This window comes from Sugiyamaella lignohabitans, chromosome A, assembly GCF_001640025.1.
Source record: "Sugiyamaella lignohabitans strain CBS 10342 chromosome A, complete sequence".
Lineage (NCBI taxonomy): Eukaryota > Fungi > Ascomycota > Dipodascomycetes > Dipodascales > Trichomonascaceae > Sugiyamaella > Sugiyamaella lignohabitans.
Window position 1 is genome coordinate 3750996 of NC_031672.1, and position 17186 is coordinate 3768181.

General features: G+C 44.9%; 2 protein-coding genes across 2 annotated transcripts; one reads left to right on the forward strand and one right to left on the reverse strand.

Moving 5' to 3' along the window:
• Nucleotides 1-6952: 6952 nt before the first annotated feature.
• RRB1 (Rrb1p) lies at nucleotides 6953-8533 on the forward strand (the record flags this gene model as incomplete). The annotated part of the gene is made up of 1 exon (XM_018878050.1): nucleotides 6953-8533. One exon carries the CDS (start codon nucleotides 6953-6955, stop codon nucleotides 8531-8533), a length of 1581 nt encoding a protein of 526 aa, XP_018735393.1.
• A 2932-nt stretch (nucleotides 8534-11465) lies between these two features.
• AWJ20_1195 (uncharacterized protein) lies at nucleotides 11466-14972 on the reverse strand (the record flags this gene model as incomplete). The annotated part of the gene is made up of 1 exon (XM_018878051.1): nucleotides 11466-14972. The coding sequence occupies one exon, from the start codon at nucleotides 14970-14972 to the stop codon at nucleotides 11466-11468; it is 3507 nt and encodes a 1168-aa protein (XP_018735394.1).
• Nucleotides 14973-17186: the final 2214 nt, after the last annotated feature.

Below are 17186 nucleotides of genomic sequence, written 5' to 3' on the forward strand. Positions count from 1 at the left end.
CCGAACTTTAGGCGGCCAGTTGAATTTAACATTCTGGAGATATTAGACGGAAAGCTCGCTCCGCACTCTTAGCTGGAAGATCCGAACCTTTGATACCACAGGAACCAGACCCATGTGGTAGTACGGAAATACTATCGAAGCGCCGTTGCTTATTCATCCTGGACTACTTATACATGGGCTAGGGCCTAGCTACCGCACGAATACCACTTCACTGCGATTATTTGGAGACTCTAGTTTGAGAATTATTGGGAACAGACCATTTCATGATCCAAACATTGAAGTACAAGTTGAATTTGAGCGTCTGTAGATAGTAGTCGGGGAAGCCCAGAATGCCGACAAGAGCAAGGTCCATGCCACTGGCCCAGTTGAGCTCGATTAGCCGGGTCTGAATATTCATCCTAAACAAGTATTGTATGACTTCATGTTAAAATCTACACCAGTATGCCGATTTTTTTTTCAGTATTCTAAATTCTCTTTCCCAAGCTGGAAATAATTGTCGAAATGTTCATCCTGGACGGTTTATTACATTGTCCAAATCAAACTGCGGCCTGGATTTGCTAATATTTTGGCCGGACTTTAGACCACATGTTACCCGGTTTTTTCGTTACCCAGAATAGCAGGTCTAAGCAAAAGTTACGATTGGAAAAAACGTCATTTTTCAAATGTTCTCTTTTTTTTTTCAGAGGAAACCTCTAATGTCCATAGGAATGGTTCGATATACTTATATAACACGATTCGCTCAACACATCAGCCGGGTCCTTTCATCTTGGAGAGTTCATTATACCCTTTATTGCACCGTCTGGAAATATTAGTCAGAAATCTATTAGCCTAAAAGCCAAAGTGATAGAACCGGCCAGAAAGGTAGTAGAGCGCAATTAGCTGGAAAAAATAGCCAAAATGTCAATCATAAACAGTTTAATCCATGATTTAGGTCATTCTTTGTCCTTTAATCGCTAATATTTGCAAATTAACTATGGGCAGCATTTTTAGTGTTCCCAGATTTTTTATCACATGTTACCCGGTGTTACCTGTTCAATATTGGGATTGGGAAAAGTCATTTTTCCAATGTTCCATTTAATTCTTCTTTTCTAAAAGGTAATCTGCGATTGCCATGGGACCTATTGGATAAACTTGTAGAAAACGATCCGCTCGACACATTAGATGGGTCCTTTTATCCTGGAGTGCTCATTACAATCTTAATTGCACCGTCTGAAAATATTAGTCAGAGATTATTGACTACAGGAGCCAGACGTATATCATGGGCAGAGATGTAGTTAAGGGCAATTGGCTGAAAATAATAGTCGATATGTTAATCATGGAGAGCTTATGGCATGATCCAATTTCATTTCGTGGTCTGAAATTGATAATATTTACAAATTAGCTGGCAACAGGACTTTTGATGCTCTCAGGTGTTACCCGGTGTTATCAGGTCTCAACCAGAGTTAGCTTCTTTTGGATACATGGGTAACTACAGGAATTCTATACTACTATAATAATAATAATAATAATAATCAATATTAAAGTTTCTATACTACTTCTTACTTTCCATTTAGACTCCACTATTTCCTAACAAACCGTTAAATGAGATAAAAAAGTCTTTGTTGGTCTAAAGATATAATCCACGGTTGGCAGAAACCAGCCGATACAGGCAAATCAATAGGGGACCAAGGATGAGCAGTAGTCCCTAGGGTCTGCAAAAATTGGGACCAATCGTACCAAAGACACTGCTTCTCTAAGTGGTGAAATGAACTATATAATACTAAACGTAATCTTCCAAAAAGTGTTATCATTCGCACTGCCAATAAAGATAGGCTATGTAGAATGAGATTGGGGTTGCCCAACTAATATCTGATCGTGCAGAGGATCTGGCAGGGTTGTAGTTGACTCGACATGGGCTTACCCGACTAATATCTGATCGTGCAGAGGATCTGGCATGGTTGTAATTGACTCGACATGGGCTTACCCGCCTAATATCTGATCGTGCAGAGGATTTGGCATGGGTGTAGTTGACTCTACATGGGCTCGTCCGACTAATATCTGATCGTGCGGAGGATCTGGCATGGATGCAGTTGACTCGACCTTGAATTGTATCACTCAATAAGCTGTCCAGAATAAATATATCGACTGATATAAGGAAGTAGGGTCTCCAGCTGATTGTGTACAACGAGTAGTTGTCCGGAACATGTGATATCATGGCCCCACACCTTTGATATTAGCAATTCCAGGCGATAGTATGAGTTGGACCACGCAAAAAACAAGCACACACCTTGAGATCAGTAATTCCAGGGGATAGTATGAGTTGGATCACTTAAATAAACTGTCCAGAAGGGATATATCAAGTGATATCTCAAATTAGGCCTCCAACTCATTGTGTTGACCTGGTAGTTGTCCCGAAACAAGTGTTCTTATGTTGTCAATCTTAGAGCCGAGCACGCCAAAACTGGTGACAGTGAGAAGACTGCCAACACCCTGAGAAGGCTAATAAGTATGCCGATGACTGGCTCTGAGCTACCAGGAGAAAGCGAGAGGGACGATAGTACTAGTACTATTAGAAGAAGTATTACCAGAAATGGTATTGGAACACTGGGTTCAGGTTTCAGCTTTAATGTGAAATCTAACAGAGTTGTTTTCTCTTCTTTATTTTCCAGTTACTCACTTTTTTGAATCGTTTAATAACTCAGTTTGGCTTTATCCTGGGTTTGGGAAAGTTCCGTGGGCCGCACTTCAGTACCTCATCTATTATCGAATAGAAAAGGTTAATGCAAATCCCAGTCACGGTGAAGAGAAGTAAAAGCGTCACTAAAGTAGACACTTGTGAGTTGCACAACATGAATCTCTGTGAAAAAAATATCAGCCACCCTCTCAAACTACATGACAGACATCTAGCTTCTACCAATCTAAAGGGAACTTTGCTTTTTACGTTTTGACACTGCTGAGTCGGTCGTATATTCCCTCACTGCACTAGTACTTTCAAAAATTAGGCTCCGGTTTTTTGCGAGAGCATAGGGAACCAAGGCTATGTCTTGAATACAGTCAATGCTCAAGTCAGAACTTTTGAACTTTCCTTCGAACAGTCAAGTTTTGTTATATTAAACTGGAGGTTCCAGACAGGAATAGTAGAGTAGTAAGCAAATAGAGTAATATTAAAACAAGGATAGACAGTACAGAGAGACAATGAATACAAAAAAGGCTTGGACAGTGGCTGCGATTAATAATGACAAATTCTTATCGGAGGATCAAACAGATGAGAGATAATGCAGAATAGTGGATGATGCAAACTTTCTCCCGTTGATGGAAGATCCTCTGATAGCGAATAGGGGAGGACACGATGCAATTTGTGTTCGCTCCAGCTGCCTTGGTTCATGAGCCATTGAAATAATGATGATGCAAATTGATTTGGAGGGCACGATGCAATACAATTTGTGCTCGCTCCGGCAACTTTCCTCGCTGCCAGCCTTGACCAGGGGCTAATGATAATAAAAAGGAAGAAATGAATACGAATGAAATCCAAGTGAAGTACATTTGTGAGTGGCATTGGACAAAGGAGGACAAGATTAGATATCCCAGTATTGACTCGGGATGCCAATACTAAAGCATCTCATTTTAAGGACATCAAGCGCGAAAGTGCAGCTACCGAGTATCCTAGGCCTGAGATGCAAGAGATACTAATCAATGTCCATGGCTCTAAATGTGTGTCGAGGAAAGAGTGTTTGTCCACTGAATGACTAATTCACCAGACGACCACGTGGTATCTTGGAGGGGGACTTGAAGGAATTCCAACAGGTTTTCTTGGTAGTTTGAATGGATTCTCGTTAAGTGGGGGACTCGTGTAAATTGGTTTGGCAGATACCGGAAGAGTATCGCTGATAGATGGGGGACAACTGTGAATTGGTCTGGTAGATACTGGGAGGGTATCCTTCACAGACTGGAACTCCGTCTTCTTTCCCCAAATTTTCTTGAAACTCTTCTTAACTCTAGTTCGTTTCTTTTCTAGGACCAGAGTAGATTGTGAGTCGGTAGTGGCAGTTGTAGACAGCTTGAATGATTCGGTGGATCCCTTCTGTTTGGTGAATCCCGATGACGTTTCTACTGTGTTCCTCTCTCCGACATATCTCTTGGTGGCAGCTGATTTAGCTCCATTCTTTCTCTCTCTCTCTTTCTCCTCCCGGGGTTCCTTTTCCCGGATGGGGCATAGTATAATACCAGTAAGTACGGCGACGAGAGCAACAATTTCGATCTTCTCTTTTATTTTTGCCAGTCTCCGTTTCATCTTTGAGGGGGGTGGAGGAAGGGGTGTCCACATCTCAGTGGCTTGAACAGGCCATCTGTAGTTCATAAACGGTTCCTCCTTTGGAACCGGCTTCTCAGGTTTACCAAAGAGAAACGAGACACAAGTAGTAGGTAGGAGCAAATTGCCCAAAGACTTGATCTTGTTCCAGCCAGAATGAAACATAGTAAAATAATCCGAATAATAAGAATTAATAGCTCGGTTCAACCGTAATAACAGATTCTACTCAGAATAATGTAAAATCGATCAGGAATTAGCCTTTTATTGGTCTTTAACAGTTCTGCTTGAAAATAATTAAAATCAATCAGAAAATTAGCGCCTGTCAGTTTTAACGATTCTGCTTGAAATAATTTAAAATCAATCAGAAAATCAGCGCCTGGTTGATCTCTAACGACTCTAATTGAAAAAATGTAGCTTTGTCAGCTTTACAATTCTGCTCGAAATAATGTAAAATCAACCAGAGAATTTGTGTTTAGTCGGTCTTTAACGATTCTGCTTAAAAAACTGTAAAATCAATCAGAAAATTAGCGTTAGTCCGTCTTTAACAATTGTGGTCAGCTCTGAGAATGTGAATGTGTGATAAGTAAGAGGAAGAGAGGATGCGAGCGAAGCCACCCATATATATATTGTTGTGCCAAATATTATGCAGAAGTAGAAGAGATTATGCTTGAAATAGGGTTTGGAAACAACTGCAGGGACGGGAGGCAGACGCGTGCTGTATCACTTCAAGCACGTGATAACCAACTAAGGAATGCTTATGGAGGTTATCAAAGCTGATGAGATATTCCATTATATTGTTTATAAAGGGATGTGACTTTATAAATTTCAATCTATCGTGGGCTCGATCTCTTTGACAGGATTAGAGTTAGAGATCAGCGATGAGGACTGATCTGATAGTGATATCGGACATGCAGATCGTTGCAGCGATAAGGCAAGTAGTGATTATCGTATACTGGATGACGGACTCGGTCTTGTATAGCAGCAGACGGCCCCTTGTTCCAACATTAGTTGGTAGACCGATGAGTAGAATTACTGAGAGGTAGATATGAGACAATAATGTGCAAGCGTTGAAGTAATGGAATGGCTGAGATGTTGTATCCGGTTATTTGTTTAATTCTCTTTAATATTTTCTTATCTCATATGAAATATTATACTTGCTTCCATTCAAAAAACTTTTACGCCAGAGATTTCTCGCCCTTGAGTTGACCATTTTTTCCTTGCGCGGTTAGTATGCAAAATGTGAATTGGGTCCAAAAATTCAGTAAATAAACAAAGCCTAGACTAATGACTCAATTTATGGTTAAAAAATTCAATGAATATATTTACATGCAAAATGTTTTATGGGCTAATCAATATCCCTAGGTATAAACGAGTGAAAATGCTAATTGAATGCTATCTGCCTTGGGGGTGTTAATTTGAACAGGTCACTCGTGAGCTGACCCGTGCTGTCCACGATATATTAGCGCTAGAGCAGGGAGAAAATGTTACCCGGCGTTTACAGCTCGCCATATATAGTGAATCTTAGCAGCTGGCCTTTTCCCCTTTAATTCCTGACCCAAAAGTGGCATTCTCTAGTAATATAAAGTAAATAATGATATCTATTCATGTTTTATAATGATTCAACCATGGTTTTGAAGGCACTGGCTGAAAAAGTGTGTCACATTACCATTTCCCAGCCGGGCAATAGTTCCATTTTCCGCAGAGCAAACTAGTACCAGTCAAAAATGATCATGGATCATTTATTCAGCCAATCCTTTCACGATTTTATATGTGGGGCTTTGTTTAATTGATCAATGTCTGTTTTATCAAAAACAAATACGGCATGTCTTGTTCACGAACGCTAATCCGCGATATGGAACAAAATATGTAGTTATGCCGGGTAATACTAGAAAATCCAGCAGCTGGAGAAGTTGGTTGTAGGAGTACTGGACAACACACGCCATCTTCGTATTATTGAACTTAGGATATCCTTGGACAAGTACATCCAAAAGATGAAATACAATATGAAAATGAAACGGAAATAGCTCATCTACGAACAGCCATTGAAAGAATGGCTGTTTTCTATTCGCCGGGTAACACGTGATGTCCACCCAGACGACGCATTAATATTAATCAATAAATCTTGTTTAAAGTGTAAAATACAAAGGGTAGTTTGCATTAAACAGAGGTTATTTTCCCGTGCTAATTGAGAACTCATACAACTAGCTCTCACATATACAGGAGCAAAAGTTCAAGTTTTTTTCTTGTTTTTTTTTCTTTTCATCAGAGATAAAGACCCAATACATCATAGATCAGTCTTAATCGGTCTATCTCGGACCAGCAATCTGATTTGTCCAATACCCAGCAGAGCCATCCGATAATCTATTTAATGATGGTATCATACTAGATCTTTAAAAAAACTGTCTAAACCCGTAAGGTGAGATCTATTCTATTAATCTGACTTTATAGCTTATCGCCCTTCTGGATAACCACCAATCCTGCAGATACCACCATGCAAGACCCTGCGTCAGCCTATGCGCGCTAGCGCGCATGCTCGTTATCAAAAAACCCTTACATCTGAAAAATAAAAAATTGTCCCTGATCAGCCCTAAGACCAATCTCCTATTTCTTTAGCATCCAGACTTGACTTTTTTTGACGAATTGTATCTATCCAATTCTTTAGAGATGTCCAAAAGAGCAGCTGAGTCCTTAGAAGAGGGTCGAGTTACCGCCCAAAAAACGTCGGCAGAGGATACTGCTGGCGATATGGCCATTGATTCGACCACGGCCGACGCTGAAATGGGTGAATTCGAGGACCCTTATGGAGACGATTTCGAAAGTGAAGATGAAATTTTCGAGGCTGGAGATGACGACGAAGAAGAGGATGAAGAAGGTGATATGGAGGTGGAAGCTAATACTTCAGCCAATCTCGAATCTATTCAAGAGGACGAGGAGACTCCCGCTCCAAGTGCCAAAGCCAAGCCTGCTAAACAAACTCCACAAATCTATCTACCTCACAAATCGGCTCCTTTAGGGCCTGATGAGATCATGGAACCCGATCCAACCACTTATCACATGTTACACAGTTTTAATGTCAAATGGCCATGTCTTTCTTTCGACATTATCGAGGACTCGCTCGGCGATGAGCGTAGAGGATACCCTCAAACCACGTACCTTGTAACAGGAACTCAAGCACAAAAGGCAAAAGATAATGAAATCTCTGTTATGAAATTGAGTTCTCTCTGTAAGACTCTCGTCAAGGACGACGATGAAGAAGACGATGAGGACGACGACAACGATGAAGACTCGGACCCCATTCTCGAATCCAAGTCGCTGCCCACTCAATACACGACCAATCGAATCCGCATCAACCCTCATGCCAAGAAAACTGGCGAATATTTAACTGCTTCCATGAGCGAATCGGGAGATGTCTACGTATGGGACATTTCTCCTCATTTGCGAGCTCTCGACACTCCTGGTACTACCATTACAAAACAAATGAACCGACCTGTGCATACCATTCAGGTTCATGGCCGCGTAGAAGGCTATGCTCTTGATTGGTCACCTCTCCTCCAGACAGGAGCTCTGTTGACCGGTGATATTTCCGGACGGATCCATCTTACTTCTCGTACTCAGAGCGGATGGGTATCTGACAGAACCCCCTATATCAGTCATGGCGGCAGTGTAGAAGAGATCCAATGGAGTCGATCTGAGAAGTCTGTTTTCGCTTCTGGTGGAACTGATGGACTTGTGAAAATCTGGGACACTCGTAGCAAACAGCACAAGCCAGCAATTTCCGTCAAGGCTACTAACACCGACATCAATGTTATGTCGTGGAACGCCAATGTATCGTATCTGCTTGCTACTGGACACGATGACGGTCAATGGGGAGTATGGGACTTGCGTAGTTTCAAGCCTGCTGCAAAGGGAGCAACTGCCTCGACGCCGACACCAGTTGCATCGTTCGACTTCCACAAGTCGCCCATCACCTCGATCGAGTTCCATCCTTCGGAAGAGTCCATTGTGGCTGTTGGCTGTGAAGACAACACCGTCACTCTGTGGGATCTGTCTGTCGAGGCTGACGACGAAGAAATCAAGGCTCAAGAAAAGGCTGCCGGCGGCGAGCTCGACGACATCCCCTCACAACTGCTCTTCGTGCACTGGCAACGCAATGCCAAAGAGGTACACTGGAACAAACAGATCCCTGGCAACCTCGTATCCACAGGCAGCGACGGATTCAGTCTGTGGAAGACAATTTCTGTATAACAGTAATAAATATAACTCTGTCTACTTGAACATGCCTCCGGCGGCTGGGGCTACGCCCCAGACCCCATGGCTCCTGCTTCGCAGGAGATGGCTGGGACCGTGGAGAGTCGACTCGAGCGGAGCGAGAGGAGCAGCGGGGTCTGGGGCGCAGCCCCAGCCGCCGGAGGCAGCGTCTCAGTCTACGAGCTCTCGTCAGCCAGAAGTGGGGCTCGTTCTCCAACTCGGAGGTTTCCTCTGCTTCGTTCGTAGTACACTGCCAGAATGAGAACGACTAATTGGAGAGAAGCTGCTGTGAGGTAGGGCAGCCACGAGCTCCATGAGGTACCCTCTCGAGCTGCTAAACTGGCAGACCAGATGAACCCTCCGGGGGTCTGCATCAGCATCATCGGGATACTTAGAGATCCAGCGTGCTTGAGGGTGAACGTAGTGTAGATTTGGGGAAAGTACTGGACCATGGCCAGCAGTGCTGCGGTGACTCCCATCAGATTGGCCACGAAGTTGATGTACGATGGGGCAAAATAGAATGTGTACGCTGCCAGAAGTGCTGTCAGTACAAAGTGACCAAGACACACTTGGCTGACGACGACAATTCGCACGTATTGGTCTTCTTCTGCCAGTGGTACTCCCTCTACAGGCCCATCACCGACATCGGCAGAGGGGTTAGTGAACACAACTGCTAAGACGAGACTGGCCATTGTTAGTATGCTTCAGCTCTTACCACTTGCTATCACACCTTAAACCACATATATTTGACTGAGAGCTCGATTCCATCTAATAATGGTACTTTCTAGACAAAGGTGAGATTGCTCCTAAAACAAAAATACTCACATTATAGCAGCCATAGTGGCTTGCAAGCCGATCTGGACAATTCCTAGTGTCGATGCGACACATTCAAAAGATGTCTAAAAGTACGTTAGACTGACATTCCTGTTGTTATTCAATCCTTCTGAACCCCACCTCATCTCCTTCTTTTGATCTTACTCAGTACATCGATACGATCGAATAACATGAGCAACCAATTTATAAACACCTATGTCGAGAGAGTGAAAAAGAAAACAGCCGTGACTTACCACCACGCGACAGCATGAAATTATGGGCCTTGAAAGCAAAAGAATGTTGCAAAAGGCACAGGTGCCCGAAGTCACACCAAGGAGCAGGAACCATGGCGATATGCCCTCCGATGACTTTCTCTGAACAATCCGGATGTGTTGTGGCAGATATGAAACTACAATTCCTAGAGCCAAGGTAATTGAAACAACCAGATTTAGCAGTCCAGGATTTTTAAATGGCTCGCATGATGGCAGAGTCGGTGGTACCTTGATTGGTTCTAACATGACCAAAAAATGTATATCAAAAATTAAGGTTCTTCGTTAATAGAGCGTTTGGTAGTGCCAGGTGCTACTGTTTTTTTATAGTTTTTACCTGTTTTATTGAAAACCTGGTTCAGAAACAATTCAAAACTTGTGAATACTCCTGAGGTATTTCTGAAACCTCCAAAATGATAACTACGGTAGGGGTAGAATGACTGGGAACGAAAATAGTTCTAGCCACAGGTGGGGTTTGTTATGGCTGTGGTATCTTGCAGTTTGCCCTTAACGCTATCTCTTATCGACTGATACCTGCAGGACAGCAGCTCCCCTAGAAAATCGTCTCATTGCATCCATTCTTTCTCATTTTCACCTATTTTTTCACTTTTTTTGTCTTCTTCAAACCCTTTGTCTAATATTGTTAGCACAAATTACTTTATATCTCACCTTATTAATTATTTGCTGCTGTTTAAGTGTAAAAATATTCAGCTCTGTACCTTGACACCCTTACCGTAGACACCTGCATAAGTCTCAGTAAAATCTGGCTCATTAGTATCTCTATATTGACACCGCCATCCAACCTAATTTGCACATACTATTTAGTAGTCTGCTCCATTACTTGCTTACCGTCTTTTTCTACAATAAAAATCAATTAGGATCCTTCATTATCGACAGTCTTGTCTATAAACTGGCAGACCCCTTAGCAACATCACGTGCAGAACATGTACGATCTCTCACACGCACTATTCCTGACCTCGATTAAGTGATATATTGTGGCTTCTGCCGATAGTTCACAAAATTTCAGGACCAGCCAATCATGCGTTACATGGTTCTATTCACGTAAGACTGGTGAACCTACTGCTCGCGAGATCTGGATCCATAGTTTCCACACAATTCACAATGCCAACTCATGCCACTGCATTTGCTCAGACTACGAGAATCTCGGCTAACCCAGCTGAGTTGAGATCTCGAGTTCTGGCTCTCTACCGTACTTTTATCAGAAGTGTAAGTAGCACCAACTCCACCAAACAGTCTCTCTTGAGAATCGGTTTAGAGCTCAAAACTAACAAAGCCAGGCCCCTACTTTCAGTGAAATCTACGAAATTGACCAGCCCGTGTCGAAGATTCGCACCAAACTAAGACAAGAGTTCGAGCGTCACAGATTCGTCAACGACAATGCCGTATCCAACATCCTGCTAGCCAAGGGCCAGATGGAGTACCAAGAAACCATCAACTTCTGGAAGCAAGGACCCCACGTTCTCAAGTTCTTTGCCGACGACGAAAAAACCATCCAAAAGCTGCCTGCTAGCGACTTCGTCAGCAGATTCATCAAGGGAACTGCATAGCCTGCCTGAGTACATAGACATACGATTAATTTAACTCATGACCTGATTTCTAGGAGGACCTGCTGCCTCCGGCGGCTGGGGCTGCGCCCCAGACCCCGCTGCTCCTCTCGCTGCGCTCGAGTCGGGCGTCGGGAGTGAATTGGTGTTAATATATCATGAATTACTATGCATTTAGAGCCTTCATTGAGACTGTTTTAATGGCACTCCGACCGACTCGACCGTCTCTCGTAGAAGTTCCATCGATGCTGACCTTGTTAGTATCACCCTCACTCGAAAAATCTAGTAATGCCACCCCCCACGCCCGACTCGAGCGCAGCGAGAGGAGCAGCGGGGTCTGGGGCGGAGCCCCAGCCGCCGGAGGCACGTCTCCCAACCAGAATACTTACGGTCAACAGCGGTCAGAAACCGGGTGAGCTCTTTACACAGGTCCCAGTCGCCGCTTTCGTACGCCAGTTTGAACAGTTGGACGGTGTTGTCTCGGGCATCATCGGTGCCTTTGGATAGACTGTGAAGAATCAGGAGGTAGCCAGCAGCGGTCTTGAGTTTGCCTAATAATACACATCGCTCGAACAGTTGTTGTGGCGAGCCAATGACTTTGAACAGCCGTTTCCAGTACTTGACTTCTGTTTTCCGGGTACAACCGAGGAAAATATCTAGCATTTGGGGAAACTGGAACACCAGGTCCGCTGCTTTGACAAGCAGTGAGTTCTCGGATATGTCCGATTGCGAGTCGCTAGTAGGACTGGCATCACCCTCGGTTTGTCCTTGAGCGCTTGCTGGAGTCAGCGAGTCGGGGTCTGCTTCAGCTCCCTCAGATATCAGGATTTGGTACAAGAGCATCTCGAGAATATGGCTGAAGTATTTCAGGTGTTTGTACTCGTTGGCAATGGTAACGGCTTTCTCGTAGTTGCCCATTTTCAGTACCGATTCAAGAATAAACGGCACAAACAGCTGGGTACTGGTCCAGAACTTGAAGTATGTAAAATAGTTTTCTCTGGATGGCAGAGTGTCTGTTTCAATTCCTGTAAGAATACCTTTGTCCATGAGCACTGCTATAGGATACGACTCGACAGGAACCACAGCTGGCTTGATTGACGAAAACTGGCTGTTGTAGTCCTTGATCCAGACAAGCATGTTAGTGCCATCAAAAGCCCATAGCATGCAATGATACGAGTTATCTTTTCCTGGCGGAGTGATGAAGTAGTATTCGATACTGTGATGGAGAAGATGCTTTTTGTACGAGGTGATCGGTGGTCCACTGGCTGGCTCGAAAATAGTCAGCATTCCATCTACTAGGAATACAAGTTTCAAGTTATCGGCAGTAATGGGGATGGTAGGGTCTTGATTATCAGCGAGAAGACCTTCTATACACCTCACACGTGCTGGTGAGTGAACTAGTCCGTTAAGAGAAATCTTATGTTCAAGGTCAAGCGACCGAATGTCGTTACCACTGATTGACGTGATGCGGTAAAAGTATACATTGTTGTCATGAGCATACACGACAAGAAGATTCTGAATCACACACATCTTTAGGATTGGTGCACCAATCTCCTCTGATGTTACCACGTAGTACGAGCTTAGTTCCAGCTCTCGCGAGTAGATCTTGATCTCATACTTGTACTGATCAGTATCAACAGCCACAATCAGAAAATGTCCATACCAAATCATACCTGCTCGCACCGAAATTTCTTTGTCCATATACTCCTCGGTGAATAGCTTCCATCTTCCACTATATAGACTGTAATGTGCTAATCCTCGAACCCCTGCCACGGCAATATATCGACCATCAGCTGACGACGACACGTACCGTATGGGCCAGTTTTCTGCCATGTAGTTTCCAGGTATCGTCACAGTCAACCATAGCAGAGCATCTCTGTCAATCGTGGTCAGATCGGATTGTTCTTGACCTCTGTATATAAGTATCTTGTTGCTCTCTTTAAGAAGAACCGGTCGTTTAAGATTGTCGTGAGTCCAAGTGCCAACTGCTCCCCATTTAAGAAATCCCTGACACCAGAACTCCTGTCTGGATCCCTCTGATGACAGTATAAAGGCGGAATCGCCAGAAAATGTCCAACACACTTTTTTAATTCCTCCTAGCCAAGTCTCTTTTGTTTTCTGGTCGTTTTTAATAAGAAAAGACGACGCGTTGGTCATTCCATATACAGAATATAGGATCCAGCCATGTTCATACCCTGCCAATAAAGTACATCCGTCAGACGACCAGCTCAGACACCTGGGTGATCCTGATGATGAAAACGACGGCGAGTCCATCTTATTCAGTAGCTTTGATGTACCTGAATAGTCTCTAATATTGTACAAGTAGATTGACCCGTTAGAGCATGCCACTGCTATTTCACTGAACCGTGCATTTATTGAAGATGATATGGCCGGGGGTAATGTTGGCCCATCTGATGGTGGTGATGATGAATGCAAAATGTAACCTTTAAAAACCATAGATGCTGGTTTCGACTTGTTTGTACTGCCTTTATTGAACTCTGTCAGAGTAGCCGAGTATACAGAGCCTAATTGTGTCGTTATAGAGAAAAGAGACATGGCCTTGCTACGGGAAATGTGGACGATTTTTTTGTAGCCCGATTGAGACGCTAGTTCTTTTCCGGATTCTTTGTCATTTCGGTCGCTGTCAAGCCATTCTAATTCCGAATGCACAATCGTATATACTGGTTCTGATGTAATCTTCTCATTGTGCCATTTGAAGAACTTTGTTACTTCTGTTGTAGACACCATGATATACTCTTCTAAAGGAATTATCGATGTAAAATGCGGTCCAGCAGGGCTATTTTCAACCTGTGCTTTTTCACTTTCTCCTCCATTAGCCTTGTCTGAATCAGTTTGGAGTTCTTTATCGACTCCCGACCCTCCTGACTCGCTTCTGTGGCCATTAGCAGCAGTGTCATCAGCATCACTAGTACGAACATGGTCCTTTATAACCCCACAAAACCGTATTCTCATCTCTCTGACACCCAGAGCCTCTCCTGGACCGGGATATGTCTGTATAAGCGATTCGCTGAATGACTGTCGTCGACTATAGCTATTGTAGAACCCCGTGTCGTTAGCCCCTCCTGCACTGCTCAGAGACTTGTCGCCAATGCTGGAAGCCACGCTATTTTTTCTACTTTTCGGTCCACCGCCAGCACCAGCAGACACTGGCCCTGACCCGCTAATCTGGCCGTTTCTCACAGCATCACTTATCCTGCGAACTTGAGCATTTGATGGTTGCTGCTGCTGCTGTTGCTGCTGGAAACCCTGGTCGGCAGAATCACTGGATTTAATCTGTCGTAGTTCAGGCAGCGACCCCAGAGTATCATACGATACAAAATGGTCAGCACGCACGAATCTACACACCTCAGCTGGTCCTGAAGATGAAGCACCCAGCGAATACAGTGACGAGCCGTCGTCCTCTTCATCTACACCACTCGCCGAGGCTGATCCAATTCCATCTCCAACTTCAAAAAGCAAAATATCATTTTTACTCGCACTATCGCTTGTCCATACACCAATCATCTTCCCATCTGGTCTTATTACCACCTGAACATTCTCTCCATATGTCTTAATTGAATGCTCCGACCGAGCATATACCAGCACGGGACATAGAGGCTTAAGTCGATACACATATATCGCCCTCTTAGTCAATACAACAAGCATGTAGCTTGCATCATGTAATGCCAAATCAATGATCTCATTGTCATCTTTCAGACTATTCGCAATCTTCTTGCCGTCCAGACTTGGCAGTACTATCCTATCCGGCGTGGATGACGGCCATAGCATGATTCCTAGCCAGCCACCAGTTCTCTCTATAAATTTCAATTCACTCCTCAATCCTTTCTTTCGCTCCCTATTTCAATTTCCACTTCTCTTTTCTTTCTTTTTTATTTTCGCTACTGACTCTTGTTAAACACCACTGGCTGCCCACGGTCACCCCTAGCTCGCCTGTCGCTCTCCGTGGTCAACTGTGATCATCTGCATGAACTTCAATACCAGCAGCTTCACAGGGGTAATCAGCGTGTCTGCGGCGGTGGACCCTGCATTGACGGGGGTCTGCCTCCGGCGGCTGGGGCTCTGCCCCAGACCCCGTGGCTCCTCTCGCTTCGCTCGAGTCGTTTTTGTGTGGGGTTGGTGTTTCTGTGGATTGTTTTTAATTTTGATATATAATCAATTGACCGGCTTTTGTGCTCGATTTTTCGGGACATTTCTGACCCGTATTGCCATGCCGTATAAGAGTCCAGCGTCCAGAGTCCCTTATAGGGATGTATCAGCTTTTACGCTATCTAGTAATACAATTACAGGTTGATGTTGATGTTGATTTGAAACCAAACTTTATGATCTCTCTGTTCTGACCAGATCAACTGCTACTATTTCACATTCTCCACAGACTAGGCATGGAAGCCTGTATTTTATGAAATGGTCTTGCCCATTATTGTGGGGCTCGGACTGGCTGTAGTATACACAACCGTAAGTATCAGGACCCCGGATCAAGTCTCCCACTGCTGCTGAAAAATGGTCGCTAACTGGACTCACAGACTCGGGCCGGTATCAGGGCATACGCCAGGTTCAAGCAGTACCCTCCTGAAGCTTTTGGCATATCCACTAATGGACCAGCCAGTAAAAACACCAAGTTTCTCCATGGCGGTTTCGAACAAAAAATGACCGAGAAAGAGGCGCTCCAGATCCTCGGAATCGCCACGTCCGCTCGGTACCTGACTCGCGAAGAGCTCCGACGCCGACATCGCAAAACAATGCTCCTCAACCATCCTGACAAAGGCGGGTCTTCATACCTGGCAGTCAAAATCAACGAGGCCAAAGACGTTTTAGAGAATAAAGCCAAGTAGCATCCCCCGGGTCGCCTTCTGCCTCCGGCGGCTGGGGCTCTGCCCCAGACCCCGTGGCTCCTGCTTCGCAGGAGGTTGCTGGGACCGTGGAGTAACGACTCGAGCGAAGCGAGAGGAACCACGGGGTCTGGGGCAGAGCCCCAGCTGCCGGAGGCACACCCGCCACGCAAAACATGTCGCTTATGCAGCGACGGACATCACGAACTTCACGGTCGATTGACACTTGTTTCACAGGGGTAACTATGGCAGACCAGTCAGCTGTGGGCTCGAGCTGTTGGCAGCGTACTAGAGACAGGGTGTATGCTGTTTATTTGTAAGTGTGCTTGTATCTGAGTAAGAAAGAGAGAGAACGATGAGAGTTGAGGCGTTCTAACACCGTGCAGCGCTGTTCACCTGGTGATTACTCTGCTGATTGACGTGACCATTGCGGTTCCAAGGAAGTATTTATTGCCAGTTCAGATTAGTCTAGGTGACTTTCATATCAAAGAGAATAAAGATCTGCTGGTTCTGTCACGGCCTGTGTGGTTACAGACTTTTGTATGGGTCGAGCTGCTGTTCCAGGTGCCATTTTTCGTGCTGGCGGCTATAGCTCTCTGGAGAGACGACAAAAGAATCTATCCCGCCAGTCTTGTCTACGGAATTGAAGCTGCCATAACGACTCTGGCATGTCTCACTGAAGTCCTGTTCATTGACGGACTCGACTTCTCCGAACGGTCCAACCTTTTCTTCCTCTACCTTCCAACATTCGTCATCCCGCTGCTCATTTCGGCCGACTTCTACTCCCGTCTCGTCAGCATCATCTCTTTCTCGAAACCCAAAAAGGACTGAGTGTGTCTGTTCGGGTGGGGACATGCCTCCGGCGGCTGGGGCTCCGCCCCAGACCCCGCTGCTCCTCTCGCTGCGCTCGAGTCGGGCGTCGGGCTGCCTCGTGGTTATATTTCTAGGGACTTTCTCGTTAATAAAACTGTCAAACTCCGGACTTCTGAACAGCCCCGTTCATGCACGCTCGAACTACCCCTGAACTGCTGGGACCGGAGACGCAACGACTCGAGCGAAGCGAGAGGAGCGGCGGGGTCTGGGGCGGAGCCCCAGCCGCCGGAGGCAGTCACCCTCTGGAAGGGCCCTGACAGGGATAGGGGCCTGTCGGGGATGA